Genomic DNA, 19,275 nt, shown 5'->3' with positions numbered 1-19,275 from the left:
ACAGAACCGGCTTTCTGACAAGATGCGCATTAAATATCGCATGCGATTAATCGTGCAGCCCTAATGCAAAGTATAAATAAGAATAGGCTAATCGTTTTGATTATATCTATAATCATGTATTATTTAATATTGATTAGTATAATATTTGGAATAATAACAAGATAACATCTGTTAACTTTTTTTTATTTATTTTTTAAACTTTTTGATGTATTATTATTTTTTAGTTCAGAGCAAATCAAAATCCTGCTGTTCTTTTTTTTGTAAGCTATAATGTGTTTGTATTATGTTTTAAAGGGATAGTTCACCCAAAAATGAACATTCTGTCATAACTGTAAAACATCCTAGTTTGCAGATCACTGCCTGTATATGTGTTGATGCTTTAGATACAAAAATCCAAATTGTAAGAAACGTATCAGATTATAATGATGTTTTAATTGACTGATGTTATGATTACTGACTTTATATTTGAATGTGTTAAGCCCGCGATAGACTTAACGCCATTACGTCATCGCCAATTACGTCATTACGTCGAGCGTAAAAGAACCGGTGAACCGGTTTTTTCAACCGGTTTATTGAATCGAACTGTCCGAAAGAACCGGTTCGCGGAAAAGAACTGAACTTCCCATCACTACTGCTCAATGTGAAAGCACGCAGGTGATGGAGATTTACCGCTGATTACAGAACCGGCTTTCTGACAAGATGCGCATTAAATATCGCATGCGATTAATCGTGCAGCCCTAATGCAAAGTATAAATAAGAATAGGCTAATCGTTTTGATTATATCTATAATCATGTATTATTTAATATTGATTAGTATAATATTTGGAATAATAACAAGATAACATCTGTTAACTTTTTTTTATTTATTTTTTAAACTTTTTGATGTATTATTATTTTTTAGTTCAGAGCAAATCAAAATCCTGCTGTTCTTTTTTTTGTAAGCTATAATGTGTTTGTATTATGTTTTAAAGGGATAGTTCACCCAAAAATGAACATTCTGTCATTAATTACTCGCGCTCATGTCGCTCCAAACCTGTAAGACCTTTGTTCATCTTCGGAACACAAATTAAGATATTTTTGATGAAATCTGAGAGCTTTCGGACCCTGCATAGACCGCAAGGGTCCTCCCATATTCAAGGCCCAGAAAGCTCTTGGATTTCATCAAAAATATCTTAATTTGTGTTCCAAAGATGAACGAAGGTCTTTCGGAACGACATGAGTGAGAGTAATTAATGACAGAATTTTCATTTTTGGGTGAACTATCCCTTTAATGATTGGCTGCATAGCATAACAGCTTGTCCCTTTCGTTTCTCAGCCACAAGAGAAGCACCGCCAAATGTCTCGAAACAGAAAAAGAAGACTGCACAGTATAAAGGACAAAAGAAAAGTGAGTGTAATCTTTTCAATCTGTCATCTTCTCTCTCTCCTCTCACCGAACACTGATTTTTGGGTGCAAAATTGGTCCAGGAGCCATTTCTTCTGGGTTTTCCTCAGCTTTGGGTCTGGTCTGGTTCTGCTTGATAGTCGTTAGCAGTTTCAGCAGGGTCACGGATAATTACAGACAACTGTAGCCATCATCCTTATACCCGGTTGAGAAAGAGTGGCACGCTCCCTCAGGGTGACAGAATCTGAGCAAATGTTTGGTAGGGATTTGCAGTCATCATGTTGGGTTCCACATTGTCTTTTCTCAGGGCTTCAGTTTCTGAACACAATCACCCTTCTGTCATGTAGAAATCAAATTAAGTTTCAGATCTGAGTTGAAATTTGGGCTCAGCTGGAGGAAGGCCCGCAGTGTTGTGGAGTGGAGCTCGGTAGCCTGGGTAACCTCAGTAACTTCGGTAACCTCAGTCTGGCTTGGTGTTTAGAGAGGAAGATTCCAGTTGGGAGGAGGCCGATCGGTTTGGGTGGGCCTCTGAGGAGGAGGAGCTTCTCGGGCGATGAAGAGCAGACTCTGCCCCATTACCTGTCCCACTTCTCTGGGTCCGGGCGACCTCCCACCTCAGGTGTAGAGCATGATCGCTCTCTCAACTCAGGTAACTCAATTCTCCATCACTCAGGGAGAGGGCGCCACAGAGCTCATTCCTGTAGAACTTTTCAGGTCGGTCGGCGTGAAGAGTTGCAGTCATCAGGTGTCTGAGTCATTTGTGCCACATACACCATTAACAACAGCTACATGATAAAGAAGGGTAGTTTTATGTTTGACTCAGAAGAATTGTCTTCGTGGTCAGTTTCATCCCACACCTGACCTTTTCATTCACTTTAGGGTGGTGTGAATTCATAGTTTTTCAATGTAAAAGGAATAGGTCACCAAAAATACTGTCAATTCTGTCACTTGACCTCATGTTCTTTAAAACCTGTATGACTTTCTTTGGAACACAAAAAGAGATCATATTTTAAATAATATGTGACCCTGGACCAAATTTTTTGAAATTGAGGTTTATACATCATCTGAAAGCTGAATAAATAAGTTTTCAATTGATGTATGGTTTGTTAGGATAGGACAATATTTGGCTGAGATACAACTTTGATTTGAAAAATCTGAGGGTGCAAAAAAAATCAAAATATTGAGAAAATCGCCTTTAAAGTTGTCCAAATGAAGTTCTTAGCAATGCATATTACAAATCAAATATAATTTTAATATATTTACAGTAGGAAATTTACAAAATATCTTCATGGAACATGATCTTTACTTAATATCCTAATGATTTTTGGCATAAAAGAAAAATCAATAATTTTGACCCGTACAATGTATTTTTGGCTATTGCTACAAATATACCCCAGCGACTTAAGACTGGTTTTGTGGTCCAGGGTCACATATTTTAGTTACTTTTTTCCATTTAACACAACAAAATGGTACTGGTGCTGTCAAGCTCCAAACACACCATTTAAAAAAAGATCCATTAAATTAAAATGATCATAAAAGTAGTTATATGACTCATGCACAATATTCTGTGTGTGTGTGTGTGTATATATATATATATACATACACACACACACACACACACACACACACACACACACACACACATTTATATGTATGTTGTGTCATGATTCAGTAAGGTTACGATTAAACTGTTATATTTGTTATACAAGAAAAACATGTACAAGAAGCACCAACAAGCACAACGGTTATGGAATTGTTACCAGATGTGTGCTCCAACATTGCAGATAATTTATTATTCGATTAAAGTCTAATCGTATGGGTTTTCTGTTTGATGTATTCAGTCCAAACTAAAAGTTCTAATTAAAAATAAAAATTCTTCAATATGGGACTTTTTATAGAAAAAGAAACCCCTTCCATAACATATATATTATAGAATAGCTATTCATTTTTCAGCTGTAGGTTGCTTTGACCATTTTCTATATTTCAAGTCTTTTGAAGCCATACCGGATGACATGAGGGTGTGTAAATGACAACATTGATTGAACTGTCTTTTTAAATATTACAGGTAAGTTTATGAGTCTACTAAAAACCTTGCGTATCGCAGCCTGGTTGATTTCATTATGTGAATGTTACAACATGCTTCTGCTTTTGACAACTAATTTTGAAACCGTAAAAATGGAAAAGGTTGGTTTCTGTTGGTTATTGCAAAAGTCTCTTTTTTTTGAGTAGGTTTTTAGTTTTAAGTATAGTGATACTTCTCCTTTCCATCCACGCTTCTTTATATCCGAGTGTGAACATTTTTCCATTTACTGTTGCAGTTGTCCTCCTTTTACCAGTGTGTTTCTCATTTTATGGATTGGTGTTCTTGTCTCGCTTTTGTTTTCCAGAGGCCTCACTGCAGTTGAAAGAAGAGACTCCTGAGATGGACGAGTTCACCTTCTCGCAGGGCATCTCAGACCAGGAGAGCAACGGCTCAGGCAGTTTCTACATCAGACAGGAGCCCTGAGCAGCATCAGCCATCACAGAGCCTCACCTCACTGCCAACAGCACTGGAAAAATCCCACTCGGAGCGATGCACACGAGGCCTGGAAGAAGACACAGTGGCTTCCCCTCACACCAGGTCTCTCTTTTTGTTTTTGTTCCTTTTCAGGTTTGAAAAGCTTGAAGAAAGGACTTCTCAGTCATTGATCCGAGAGAGAAGGGTGTGTATACGAGGGGATTTCGTTTGAAATAGGGATACTGTTTTTTGTTGAAACAATTTGCCCGTTGGACTTTTTCTCCTCAGTGTTCATTGTACTTGAAGTTTTCTTCACTTTTTTTCTGTCTTTATTTCCCCTTTTGGTGAGAAGAAAAAAAAAGTTTTGGGGGGTAAGATTTCAGTACCTTGTGTGTTTCTCGTGCCGTTTCATTTGTTCTGGATGGGTGTGCATTTGGTAAGAGTAGTAAAAATCTATATCGAGACAGTATATTCATATATGTATGACATTCATATTAAACACACACATATATAAATATTTAAACGTATAAATATAGTAGTGGAATGAGGGATGATGGTATTGAAATCAAACCTTACTGGTATGAAGAGTAGACTAATGGAAAACATTCACAATTTGCACTACAGGGATAAAAAATATATGTTTTGGCCTGTAAAACGATAGTAAAAACCTGCAGCTTTATTGTATTATGTGATTAACAAACATAATTATAGAAGTGGGATGTGCTCAAGTCAAAGTGAATATTGTGATATGCAAAAAAACAAAAAAATCATTTGACGCCGATGTTTATGGTTTTAATTTGTTCTAAAGAGCCATTTTTATACGGGCGGTCAGAGTATTTTGTGAGCCTTCGAATAAACCGCAAACAATCACTGCTACCTGAACACTACCTTCCTGTCATCCTTGATGTTGACGGCACAGCAGAGGATTCTTCTGGTAGACTTTCTAGTAGTATTGCGAGTCTCTGAACAATACAGCGCCAGCTTGTTTGTTTACCAGCCTCTTTGTTCGTGCATCTGCGAGGAATCGCATCACATCCCATGCATTTTTCTTAACTCCCAGCATTCATTCCAGAAGAAAACCATTTTTACTACCTCTAAAAGAAAAGGTTGAGGATTCATGTGGTTCCTCGGCCTCGCTAAGGTTGCAATAGGTAGTTTTCATGCTCCATTTGAAAGGGTATATTCATTATATTTTATGCAAATGGCAACTATCCACACTTGGACACATGGCTTATTTCACTTTAAAAGTCTACACATCGTTTATATTTGTATCATAGCATAGAGTTCTTGAAATGGAAAAGAAAGTTATGCAATAATAATGTCTGTTGTTTTATGTCTTACTCTGAAAACAAAAATCACACCGCTCATAAATATATAGACTAGAAACATTCTATCGACTTAAAACAAAAATATTCTTACAATATATTGCAAAACTGTGACAATTTTCTAAGAGCTAGACTTGAGCTTTCCCTCTTATAGATCGTTCTGAGTGTAAATAACCTTTATAACATCCTATAGAATCATCAACCGATATAACATTTGCATAGTGGTTTATCTTAGTATAACTATAAGCTCTATTCAATACCAGTAAGGTTGTTGGTGAACTCTCAGGAAACGTATCTCATCGACTTCTGCTTTATTTGAAGGTTCGTGGCTATTGCTTCTAAGATCATCCAATTCTACTTTGTTTCCAATATTTGAAGCTCCTGACAAATGTGACCATGTCCTTGTTTTCCTCTGGTTCATCTTTGCTTGCATTCATCAAATGCTGAGTACATTTTGTAAATGGTCACCCACATGTTGTAGTTAGATCCATGTTAAATTATGGTTTGTTGTATAAAGAACCCATGTTTTTTTTTTTTAAGAGGTGTTTTTTTCCCCCCTTTCTCTCTCTCTCTTGTAATTTACTTTTTTCCTTCATGGGTTTTAGCAGATGTTTGTATTGAATCATTATGAATTGGTTTATTTTTTTAGTCATTTTTGAGTTTCTTCAGTAGCTGTTGTGTTGTAAGCATGTGCAGTTTTCCAAATGTAAGGCACTGTTGTGTATTTAATTTGTAAACGTCAAACATGGGCTACATTTTACATCAGCAACCACATCGATATTGTCATGTTCATACTCCTTCCTTCGATGCTTATTCTTTATGCTAATTTTGCATTATTTTCAATGTCATTGATTTTTCCTCATAAACCCCATCCATAGCGTCAGGATTTAGGTACACGCTGGTTACGATCATGCTTGTCAGCTAAATAATTTTTTTTTTTAATTATTATTATAATAACAAGACCAAAATCTCAATCATTTGCAATTAAAATATGACTGTTGAGGCAAATTTAGCTGCTAACCTCAAATGAATTTAAGCCCTAATGCACAACTTTCAGTAAACGCTCTCTCGTCAGCAGAATTGATGCCTTATCCTCTGTTATGTTTTTTCTCTACACAAGTAAAGCTATTGAGTCAAACATAGAGAAGCAGAATACAAAATGTAAAGGAAAAATATGTTGTCCAGTAGAGTGATTATCAGTGCATGCAGCAATGTGAGAATCTTATGAGGGCCAGTGTTCTTCTGGTCTCGATACTAACACGGGTTTTTGTGATGTTCCCTCTGTCCTCAGTAATCACATCATGGTGCTATATATATATATTTGATAACTCATTCGTTAGGTCTATTAAAAGAAGAATTAAGTCTGTAATTATAAGTTGGAGAGCTGGTGATTATAACTTCAAATCTGTATTTTGGATACAAGTAGCTGAAATCATTTGTTATAACGATGAAAAAAAAAATAAAGAACTAACATTGACCCTCATAGTACATAGAGGTGAGGGTGGTGGGTTTGTAACTTTTTTGATAGAGTCTGTATCTGGTCTTTACTTTATTTCTGATGATGATGTGTGCTGTGATATGGAGTTTGGTAGCTTATATGTATATAGTTCAACTGTGGGGGGAAGCTTTTGTTGGTTGAATTTTATGTTCATTTGTTTACAAGCATTTCAAACTGTTTCCGCATGGCTGTGAAAATGTATCTGTTGAATTTGGAAAAAAAAAAAAAAAAGAAATTTTTACACTGAATTAAAAAGGATACTAAACATTTATCGGTTGAAGTTGGTTTCCCTTCTTGGTACAGGTTTTTTTTTTAATCTTATTTTTTTTATTTTTTTTTTTAATTGCTTAGACACAAAGTGATACTTGAGGCCCGCTTAGTGAACCATTCTCTCATATACCTAATCTTTAGACCAAGTCTGCAAAACTACAAGCATATTACATGCTTTAAACTGTTTGATATCGTAAAACAAACTTTTTGCAAAACACTACATTACACACATCATTCAAAACTAACAGCTCTTTTGTTTAATTTGGGAAACTGCCATTTTAATGCCAAACTCATTTACTGATGACCTACACACAGTGATCATGTGTGAAAACATACATCATTTGTTCACTTCACTTAGCAATCAAGAAAGTTTTTGTTTTAGAAAGAAATTATTTTTTACCCCCTTGCATTTCTGTTTACATTGTATCTATATTGTACAAAGCGTTTTATAAATAAAGCTGGTTTTCTGACTTGGCTTATATGCATATTCAGTCTATCTATCTATCTATCTTTATACATACTGAACATGCATAAAAGACAGAGATCAGAAAGTCAACTTTATCAGCTTTTTTCAAGTGCTGCCTTTAATTTTCAAGTGATCCTGAAGACCTTAGTTGCTTCAGGTGTGTGTGAGTAGGGTTGGAACTGAACTTTGCAGGACAGTCGTTCGCCAGGAGCAGGATTGGGCACCCCTTGTGTAGATTTTGAGAAATGGAGCCATAGTTTCAAAAACTATGTAAGCATTTTGAAAAAAAAAAAAAGGACAAAAATGCAAATTACAAACAACAGGAAAAATACAAGATACAAATTAAACAAACAGTGCTTTAATTTTTTTTTCAGGTACAGACTATTTAACAGTAGCATTCATGTATGAAATACTACAGAAATTAACCAAACGTAAAAATTAAATAAAACACTGCATGGTCTCCTTTGTATGAATTAAATATGCAATGATTTTTACTAAAGTTACTAAAGTTATTCAGTCAAGAGCAATGAGTGATTTTCTCATTTTCTGTTGTTTGATTAACATGAGCGACATTAAGAGCAGCAGTTTTATTAGGCTGCTGTCACTTTAAGACCCAATGCACAGATCAAATACTTTTGAACAGGTGCAACTCATGAAAATGCTGTCAAGGATTTTAACTGCAGGGTATTACAATGATTTTCTGGCATCGGAATATCATGCAATATGTATAAATATTGTATTGTAAATTCAGATATGTATAATATAATAGACTGGCCATTTTTTTTAAATGTTATTGTTTTTGGTGTAGAACAAAGACATGGTTCTTTAACAGCTATTTAAAGCAGGTACATTTCATTACTTTAATGACAAATTTAACAAAAATAAGTCTTATGGAGTGAAGTGAGCACTTGCTATGAAAATAAAATACTGTGGAAGATTTACAAGTAAACATATGCTTAAACATCCAGTACTCACTCCCGCTATTACCATGTGCTGTATAAAAAGCACAGTACATCCCCTAAACAAGCACTTTAAATAAAACCTTTAATGAGAAGGTTTATCAGCCAACAGTATCAACTCAGTCAAACGCTATCATGTCAGTGGTTAATGGGTCCCAAACCATAAACAGCTCACATTTACAAAATTAAAAGGCTTCATGTTATGAACTGATCATAACCACACATACCAAAAGAAGAAAGAAAAATCAATGGTTACTTCAAAACTCTACAATTAAGACTAGTCCTGAAGAAACTCATCAGACACTGTACAGCACTCTCAAAGGGCCATCAATACTGCATCCATATTACTGTAAGAAAAGTAAAGTAGAGAATATGCAGATATGTTTCAGATATCATTTAAGCTTTCTTCTTTAAAAAAAAAATATATATATATTCTAGGCTGTACATTATACAGTAATGTTAAATCATATATTTCATCTTATATCAGTGAAATAGAGGTAAATCAAGTCAAAAGTTGATCAACAGATTCAGAAATCACAGAGACAAAATAACACTGGTTTAAAATATACATGTGAAAGGGTTTCTAATTGTGTGCAAGTGTACCTAAAGAGAGAACAAAGGAGCAGAGAGGCATGAGGGGACAGACAATTGTAAAAAGGGGGAGAGGAAGTAAAGAAAAACAGATGAAAAGAAGTGGGTGAGAGGAAGAGGGGAGGCACAAAGGAGGCTCAGAGGTTGCTGAAGAGCTCGTTTCTTTTGCTCCAGTCCATCTGTGGGGCTCTCTTGTTGGAGCGTTTCTGGTGAGCGCGTTCCTTGGCCTGCTGCAGCGATATGTTCAGAGATAGTCCTGCGTCATCACTCGAGGCCTTTGCTTTTGGTTTCTCCTGCAAACGTTTCATGATTCAAATTAACATTCTACGTTCATTTCGTATACTCAAGAAGACTGTGTGCACAGACACAAACCTCTGGTGCGGAGGTGCTGGCCGGAGCTGCAGAAGAGGAGGTGTTGGAGGAGGTGCTGGAGGTCGACAAACTCATAGCTACTTTAGGCTTTTCTTCCTGGCTTGCTTTTCCATTCACCTACAAAAAAAGCATTGACATTAATATAAAAACAATTCAAAACATAAACGGAAACCTGTCTGCATTTCTTTCTTCTGTTGAACACAAAAGTATATATTTTGAAGAATGCTGATAACCAGTTTCTCTCCCCACTGTATTTCCATACAATGCAAGCCAATGAGAACCCGAATCTGTTTAGCAACCAAGATTCTTCAAAATATCTTCTTTGTCTCCCACAGAAGAAAGTTAGTTTGGAATGACATGAGGGTGAATAACTGATGACAAAATTAGTCTTTCCCTTTAAGTGCAGTATAAAAAACAAACCCCTAGATGGACCTTGAGCTTGACTATGGGCCTGTCCCAACAGCCACACTGGAGGTCTTGGCCAAGTGCATGTGACAGGAAGTACACACACAAGACAGGTCCCAGGTCTGATAAATACCAAAGCTAAATCCACACTATATCTAATTGCACTTCAGAGCATTATTTGAGGCTAAGTGTATCCCATTACAGTGCAGGAACTTGTGTGCCCTGAAATCGTGAGATACTGAGGAAAACTTTACAGCGCAAGCTAAATTAATTTTAGAAGTAAGATGTTAAGTGTTTATTGGTGTAGAAATGACTGTGTATTTTGTAAAACATTTGGAAGTGCTTTTTTTTTTTTTAAAGCACCACAATTGTGTTGTCTGTTACACAGGAACTACCGAACATTTAGTTTTTTCATTTAGGTGTTTTTTTTAAGTGCAAAGTATTGGAAATCAAGATGTGTAATTAAAGTTCTTCAACAACCTCATTTGCATTTTTGCAACACTGTTTTGTAAGTGTGTCCCATTGGGTAATTAAATGTTCTACATCCACATGTGGTCTTCATGTCCACTTGAACACGAGTTAAATACAGGGAACGTCATGTAAGTAACTATAAGTAAATATAATATAGTGATTTTTTTCTCTCAGTTTGAGCAAATTGCAATAATTAGAAGGTTGAAAGGCATTAAGATAGCCATTAAGTGAAATGAAGTGTTACAAAATACTAGATCTTCAATCCAGGTCTCCACACCATGGTTTTTATACCATCACAAACAACTTTGGTCAGCAGGCATTGGGAACCTGTGAGATTTTCAGTTAGTATGATTTTTTTAATAAGGCTCTCATGCTCACCAAGGCTCCATTTATTTGATTAAAACAGTAATATTGTGAAATGTTATTACAATTTAAACTTCATTTAAAATGATGGAAAATAGAAATACAATTTGCTGACATCCCCTTATGGTTTACGGCTGCAATTTCAAAACAACTGATGTACACCACATGATCCACAAATCTCTGAAGTAATGATGGATTTACAGGACTCCAACTCTCTGTGCTGTCTACAGCTGAGCAAGAGCCAGGAATCCTTTATCAGAGCCAGTCAAACATCTGAGGGTGAAAGAGTATCTGAGAAACGCCGGCAATACCAGGTTTAGAGTCTGATAAAGTCACAGATGTTTGTGTTGTGGGAAGAAAAAGAGCAAAAACTCCCCTGCACACCCTTGAGATGTTTTATCTACTAGCAGATCCCTGGACATGCAGAGAGCTTCCATTAAGTTGGCGATTATCTGCACCAGGTTATCATTCTCTCACAGCTAGTCTAATCTAGCAGTGGGAAAACTGACAGAGAAGAGCTGCTGGAGAGGAACCAGGACACTGCATTAAAAGTGGCCTGAAATCTGGTTATCAGACTCCACAGATTTACCTTCGTCCTAATGCTGCCTGTTTAATCCCATAACTGATGTTCAGACACTACTACACTTTATCAGCCTATCAAATGTGATTGTGTGAATTTAGCATGTGCAACTAAACATAGCACATCACACGCCCACTTTTCGAGAAATGTAATGGGTCACCAGAGCTGGGTAGTAACTGATTACATGTAATCTGGATTACGTAATCAGATTCCAAAAATTAAGTATTTGTAATTAAATTAAATTACATTTTTAAATACTTAAATAGTTACTTTTTTATGGATTACATGATCACATGTTATTCACACAACAGCAATAAATTATTAATAATTTATTGATTCTCCGTAATTCCTCTTTTTCATCTTTCAAATTTTCCTTTCTAAAAAAGTCTACTGCTTACATACACTCAGAAAGCCATCCAGTTTTATGGACATTTACACAAAGATCATTCATTAGTCAGGTGGCTACACAGCATTTGACTACTGGATTTATAAAAATGAGGTTTAAGTGGTATTTCAGGTTTAAGAAGTATTCATCCCTGCATCAGCTACTGATTAGCACATTCATTTTTATCTGAATTATCACTCAGCAGGTTATTTAACCATGTATTTCTGTCTTTGGAAGGCTTTTGTCTTTCAAACACATTCAAATGCACAAAAAACATTTTTGTTTTCTGATCCTCTTTCACCTAATGTATTTACTTGAGGTACCCTGAAAATTGTAAAATAAATATTTTAATATTGGTTATGGTCACATGACATCCAGGTAAACAAATAAAATGTTTGATTGATTTTAAAATGATTTATTTTAATTTAACATTTGTATGATTTAATTAATTATTAGCTTTTCATTAAATCCCCTGCAGTTCCTTCATAAACCCCAGTTTGGGAAACCTTGACATAATATAATGTTTAATGCACTTCATGTTGTTAATAACAATTAATGAAATATATTTTCTTACTATTTGTATTTTTTTTAATCAATGTGGTTCAAGATTCTTCTATTTAAATCAATGTGATAAATGAGAGAGGTCAAAAGTAATCTAAAAGTAGTCTGATTACATTACCTTAAATGTGTAATGTAATGGATTGTTACTTACTACAATTTTTGTCATGTAATTTGGAATCTGCATTGGATTACAATTTCTAAATAATCTACCCAGCTCTGTGTGTCACATGCATGTTTTCTCAACACATATGAAGATAAGCCGTCTGAATACATTTAGTCTTTTTAACAATGAGCAACTTAGATGTTAGTCACCTGATCTTCTGCATCACGGCTGGAAAGAGACTCTGGGAGAGGACCTGAGAACACAGTGACAGACAAAGATCAATTCATTAGATTTTCATCATCAGATATATGTGACCCTGGACCACAAAACAAGTCTTAAGTTGCTTGGGTATATTTGTAGCAATAGTCAAAAAAACATTGTATGGGTCAAAATTATCGATTTTTCTTTTATGCCAAAAATCATTAGGATATTAAGTAAAGATCATGTTCCATGAAGATATTTTGTAAATTTCCTACCGTAAATATATCAAAACTTAATTTTTGATTAGTAATATGCATTGCTAAGAACTTCATTTGGACAACTTTAAAGACGATTTTCCTCATTATTTTGATTTTTTGCACCCTCAGATTAGATTTTCAAATAGTTGTATCTCGGACAAATATTGTCCTATCCTAATACATCAATGGAAAGCTTATTTATTCAGCTTTCAGATGATGTATAAATCTCAATTTTGAGAAACTGACCCTTATGGTTTTGTGGTCCAGGGTCACATATTGGTCTCAGTTAGTTCAAATGTAACTTGGGAAAAAATTGTTATAAGATTCATGATTACAGTCCATCACTATTATTAACCAAAATGCCATTTCCAAAGGGTTTTGAGTCACAGTACAATGGCTGAACTGTGAGTTCCTTCCAAGAAAAAACAGGAAACAGGCAAAAAGCCTTTATAGAATTGAATGTGAATTGGGAAACATGGCTGTTGTGGTTGAAATAATGAATAAAAGATGTGTGTGGGTGCAGCGGTCAACATCCATTCAGGGAGAAATGGAAAAAGTCCAACAGCCCGATGGCCAGCTCATCATAATGTAGTTTTGGCAATCATTTGACTTTTTACTATTTCACCTGTTGTTCTATTACCTTGAAAAAGCCTCCAATGAAGTAACACATATATTATGTTGTGCTTCTTTGTGTCATAGTGGGGTGGCTGGGCCACCAACATGAGTCTTTTGCCTGTCTGGCACATTAAGAGTGGGGGTGACTGACTTCCCCCATTTCTCATACTGTTTCCATGGTCCTGATCACCAAGACAACATGCTGGCAGTGCGCTGTTGACTTTGGCTAATTCTCTCATGTACAGACAGTGCCACCGCAGGCCTCGAGTTGATGTTTAACCAGCAGTCTGTTACTATGTGAGTGTGTGTGCCTAACATCATGTGAAATGTTTGACAAAAAGAACAAAGTTGTTCTTGATCAGCAAAACCACACTTACGGTCAAGGGTGAGATGGACGGAAACCCATTTTACACATGAAAAAACACGCTATAGCTGGTTAATTTGTTACGCTTGTACCTGTGAGATGATTCTCAGTTGGAAGGACATCACAGCTTCTGAAGAAGGCGTCTGTCTCAGGATCCACCACCAGCAGTCTGGTCTCATCTCCTCCTGCCTTGATGGTCGCCACCACCTCTGAATGGTGCATTGTGTACACCGGAACGCCATTCACCTGCAGAAACAACAGACATTAATTCATACATTTGGAAGCAAAGATAGAGACTTAAATTGTGATAAGGAGGAGTTGTGGGAAAATGGCAGGAATGCAGGAAGTTTGCATTCATTCTGATATATCTGGATATTTAAATGAACAATAGTTTCCCTGGATCATTCAAAGCATGTGACTGAAGTGGTCAGCACCTGTGGTTCTGCAGTGATCTTCGGGGGACATTTCTTAGTCAATTTAATTCATTGCTTTACAGTAATTTAATTTCGATGCAATTTAATTTAATTGTAAAAACAATTTAAAAATAAATATTAATTATCGTTTTTTTTAATTTGTTGATTAGTAATTACTTTTTAACTAAATTTAATTTATTGCTTTTAAGGTAACTTTATTTTAATGTACCCTAATTTAAATATAATTCAATGTAAATGTAAAAATATAATTATATTATTTAAAATTAAATTACAACAAATTGAACAAAGGAGAATAACATACAAAAAATTTTTTTTATTTTTTAATTCTTAATTTTTAATTTAATTTGTTTTAAAGTAATGTAATTTTAATGTAACATCATATAGCCTAGTAGCCGGGACAACTTCTTTATGTTTACAGACATGACGTAATGACGCAGCGCCATGCTCGAATTTCCCGCAAAAACCTACCCCTACCAGTCAAATTAGAAAACATTATTATAAGCTAACCGTTGTGAATCGGGCTAAAGTAAGGCGATAGTTTTGAACACTGGCTGGTTATGTACTTGCTCAAATATTGATTTCGGATCATTTTTAACCAAAAAAAGTTACGGACTGCAGCTTTAACTTAAATGTAATATAATTTAAATGTAAAAATATAATTAAATTAAATTTAAATACAATTTTAAATTAAACAATAAACTACATTTAAAAACTATAAAAATATAAACTCTGATTTTACTTGAAATTATTACTATTTTAATATATTTGCACAATTTTTTCTTTACTTCATTATTACTTAATTGGCACGATTCACACCAATGCAGCTAAACTAACATTTTGGCAATACAAATGTGTTTTTGTCTATACATAGTATAACATAATATATACCAGCAAGCAAAGCAAATCTCCTTTCTCTGACGTTCTATGCATTTGAAGTACTTATGGGTCAATAGAAAGTCTAATCCCATGACCATGACTTCTCTGGTTCACAGAGAGGAGGCACCTGGGAAAAGACTGCGGTTCTGTTGGTCTATCCCATAATGCCAGAGGCTAAGGAATCTGCATGGGAGATTCAGGGCAGGAGTGGGCTCTTAGGAATGCCGATCCCACTCTCCCGTTGTGCAGGCAATTAAAACACAGCAGACAAACAACAGCCCCCTTATGTGTCCTTTAAACAGCCCTATTAGACATACACACACACATACACACACACACACACACACACACACACACACACACACACACACACACACAACAAGAGGCCATGCTCACAGAACAGGGAAGCAAAAAGGAGAATTCATCTGAGTGAGTGTGAAACACACTTGGGTTTGTGAACAGGCATAGCATAGCATGTTTTTATCATCATGTTCAGGTAAAGCCACGTGACTCCACATGATGCCTGACATTTAAATGTCTCAGCTCTCTGGAATCTGAGATCAAATGCGGGAAATGGGAGTGAAACTAAGAACGGGGATCCTGAGTGTGTGAAAACACTCAGAGCTTTGAAGCACGGCGGCTGAATGAAGTCAGTGTTAAAAGAAAAGGGTTCGGTGGCATTCTGAGACGAGGCTTTACAATAAAAACTTTTCTTAGTCAGGCCGACGAGGACCGGATTTGTGCTCAGGGTGAACAACTATGTCAACCAGTCACACAACCAGTGAAACAGCATGATTACTTAAAATGTGTGAAATTAAAATAGTGAAAAACACATTACCACAGGTTGAGTTACAAATCAGCCAAAACCATTTCACCATTACCCTCAGAACATTTACATACTTACTAAAGTCAAGTACACACACACTGACAACCTTATTTAAATCCAAGAGTGAATCCCCTAAAGTCACTCCCAAAATGACGATGATTGACATAATGATATCTATATCAACATAACACTTGATTGGAAAACAGTGATGCATCTCAGATATGCTTTTAATTACATCATTAGTAACTAGCTGCTAATTTGCTATCTATTCTGATAGCGGAATTCAGTTGAAGAACACAGTTCACACTGTGTAAATAACTAAACTGTGTACAGATTAGGATTAAACACAAAGGGTGGGTTGCACCAACAAGGATTAAGCTTTAATCTAGATTAAATCAAGGTTTATCTAATAATTCCGTTGCACCAAACTTTAAACCTTGTTTAAAAATAAGCAGGATTACATTTAAACCATCATCTTGATCCTGGATTTAATTTATATTTAAAATAGATTAACTTTAATCATGTTGCTCCATAACTTTAAACTCAGATTTAAATATCAATTGTTTAAAAAATAAGCAGGATTACATTTAAACCATCATCTTGATCCTGGATTTAATTTATATTTAAAATAGATTAACTTTAATCATGTTGCTCCATAACTTTAAACTCAGATTTAAATATCAATTAGGGATTAATTTTAAATTTAGTGAGGAGGTTTAAATTAAATAAAGTGCACCTACAGTTACAATTATGTGGCGGATTAAACAAAGAAAACAATAGAGGGTGTGTTGTGAGGTCTCAGGTGTTTATTACAAATAAAAAGGAAGATTTAAGCACACTGAGCCAGCAGATTGTGAGGGTTTTGGCAGTCTGCTATCGAGTCCGGGATGTGAATCCGTCACTCATCTCGGTGCATCTCGGCGTACGACAAAGAAAACAGAAATATACTGTATAGCATTTAACGGCAGCGGTGATGATGAAGTGAGCGCCAATGATCGCGGCCACGCCTCTCGTTTCTCACGCCCGCTCCACGCGTGGATGCTGGGCGGCGATCAAACGGACGGGGCGGCACTGTCATAAAACATACTCCATTAATTGATACTATAAATATATTTCCAGGATTATGAAATCCGTATGCACTGCCAGAAATGTATTCATTGCTTGCTTGATCAGCCGTTTGAATAACGATAGCAGTTTATTAAGACGGCAGATATTTTACAAGTTTATTTCCTTTTTTGACACGAGCAACTTTTTATGTCAGAAAGAGAGTTTGGTAGTAAGCAAAGAAAAATTAGGAATATTAGCATTGTTCCTGTTTAATTGCAATGGCGAAATCCATCATGGCAGAGAAAATTAATCGTAGATGGAGGTTTTAATCGCAGGTTAGAGTTCTAATCCCTGATTTGTTAATCTGTGTTTAAAATTAAGTGGTGCAACACAACTCGATTTAAAATAAAACCCAGATCAACAAATCCTTGATTAGCTCTAAACGTTACTTAAATTAATCCTTGTTGGTGCAACCCACCCAAAGAGAATTTATTCTTTATTTTAGTCTTTATTTATATTTATTTGTCTAACCTCACTTTCTTCATTTCTTTGACCTCATTTACACCAGGTATTTACATGCGTTTCAAATAGGACAATGCTGAATATATATTTTTTATACATAGAAATAACATAAACGGGGCCTTCTTTAAACCGTCTTTAAGATCTCTATCACATAGCTCTAGTAAGTGGACTGAGCTTGGCCTTATATCAGTGGTTTGATAAAGATATGTGACTCTGAGCTCTCCTCAGGCGTTCAGTAATCCCAGCACTCCCAGAGAGAGAGTAATTACACTGGCCACTCCTTCACTGATAGATAATGTGATTAACGCTCTGGAAACACTGTCCAAACCGCTCAGGCATTTACAGTTAATGCTCTGTGCAAGTATAAAATGTGTAAAATACCACTCTGGCTCTAAAATTTGATCTTTAATCGTTCTGACATCAGTCATAAACAGCCTATGGTTAGGCTAATGAACTACATTATAAGGTGGGAGCATTTTAATTGAGATTATTACTAACAGTGTTTTTTAATGAATGATGCCAATGGCAATATCTAGAAAGAAGGATGGCTGCTGGCTGATATAATGTCACTATATACATAACACAATGTATAACAACCCAATAGGCCAATACATAATAATACAATTACAGAAACTGTTCACAACATTTCAGAAATTAATCAAAAAAATATGTTACACAGTATTTGTGGAATTCACTGAAAAAAAAAACTAAAAGCAAAAAACTATCCACTGAATAGGCTGTCAAAATGGCCAAAAGTACTTTATATATGTACCCTACCACTGAAAAGTTTGGGGTCAGTAAGATTTTTGAAAGAAGTGTCTTATGCTCACCAATGCTGTATTTATTTGATCAGAAATTCTGTTGATGAATGGCGGTAATATTGTGAAATATTCTTACAGTTTAAAATGATAGTTTTCGATTTTGAAATGTAATTTATTGCGGTGACGGCAAAGCTGAAGTTTCAGTTCTTTGACATTTCTTATTATTAGCAATGTTGACAGCAGTTCTTCTGCTAAATTTCGTGTAAACCGTGATATATATTTTTTCTAGATTCTCTGATGAATAGAAAGTTCAAAAGAACGGCATATATTTAACTTTTGATCAATTTAATGCATTTGTGCTGAATAAAATGATGAATTTCTTTCGAATAAAAATCTAACAGACTTTTTAGGAGAGACCTTGTGTTACAGTGATATATATTAATACATACATACATGTAGAGAGAGAGGCACTATCTGAACATCTGAACACAAACGTTTATCACCATACATTCCTGAAGTACACACACAGTTGTTTAAATTACTGATTAAATATGGTGTATTATACCTCCACTATTTTATCTTGGGGCCGAAGTCCAGATTTCTCTGCTGGGGAGTCCTCATCCACCGCCCTGATGTACTGGCCAGGTTTCGTCTTCTCTGTGTGCAGGTTAAAGCCATATCCGGTGGCACCCTTCTTCATGTGACAGAGACGTGGACGCAGCTCGTTCTTTGATTCCTATAAAGAGACAATAAACAAGGAAGGAAATTACGAAAACAGCTTATACACTGATATATCCTAAACAGACAAAGCAGAACGTATAAATGAGACCATTTCAAGATATCAAATACATATCAATATTTTGTTAATTATGATAAGATACATTTCTTTCAAATGTAAACTACAGCTAAGAATTTTGTACAAAGCAACAGTCCTAATTCCCTTAACTGCTAGCACATTTTCCAAAAAAATTATATATATATAAATAGTTCAAATTAATCAAACCTTAATCACACACCAGAAACTTTTTTTACAAAAAACATGCACATCATAATGTACAAAAGAAAGAACTTCTAAAAAGCAAAGCCACCCACCCACCCCAATCGATAAACAATAGCTGAACAAGTCACCTGCTTCCTGAAAC

General features: G+C 35.5%; 2 protein-coding genes across 4 annotated transcripts in view; one reads left to right on the top strand and one right to left on the bottom strand.

The window, feature by feature from the left end:
- Nucleotides 1-7,350, top strand: part of LOC107702488 (MBT domain-containing protein 1-like) — a 13,506-nt gene extending 6,156 nt beyond the window's left edge. The window contains exons 15-18 of one of the 3 annotated variants that reach the window (XR_001635768.1): nt 1,316-1,387; nt 1,866-2,033; nt 3,772-4,242; nt 7,341-7,350. Coding sequence is in view for 2 of the 3 variants with exons in the window: in XM_016504831.1 (XP_016360317.1) it covers nt 1,316-1,387; nt 1,866-2,033; nt 3,772-3,890 (359 nt within the window). In the remaining variant the exon portion in view is untranslated. Of the gene's footprint in view, nt 1-1,315; nt 1,388-1,865; nt 2,034-3,771; nt 6,667-7,340 lie in introns of those variants that run through there. The other 2 variants (XM_016504831.1, XM_016504832.1) reach the window with 2 other exon arrangements.
- A 1,463-nt stretch (nt 7,351-8,813) lies between these two features.
- Nucleotides 8,814-19,275, bottom strand: part of LOC107702487 (Na(+)/H(+) exchange regulatory cofactor NHE-RF1-like) — a 27,086-nt gene continuing 16,624 nt past the window's right edge. The window contains exons 3-6 of the mRNA XM_016504830.1: nt 13,760-13,913; nt 12,440-12,483; nt 9,363-9,479; nt 8,814-9,283 (exon numbers count right to left, since the gene is read on the bottom strand). Coding sequence (XP_016360316.1) covers nt 9,128-9,283; nt 9,363-9,479; nt 12,440-12,483; nt 13,760-13,913 — 471 coding nt within the window. The 3' untranslated portion in view covers nt 8,814-9,127. The remainder of the gene's footprint in view (nt 9,284-9,362; nt 9,480-12,439; nt 12,484-13,759; nt 13,914-19,275) is intronic.

The sequence above is a fragment of the Sinocyclocheilus anshuiensis genome, unplaced genomic scaffold (genome assembly GCF_001515605.1).
Source record: "Sinocyclocheilus anshuiensis isolate Anshui unplaced genomic scaffold, SAMN03320099.WGS_v1.1 scaffold190, whole genome shotgun sequence".
Lineage (NCBI taxonomy): Eukaryota > Metazoa > Chordata > Actinopteri > Cypriniformes > Cyprinidae > Sinocyclocheilus > Sinocyclocheilus anshuiensis.
Note: the sequence above shows the minus strand (reverse complement) of the source record. Positions and strands in the feature narration are given on the sequence as shown.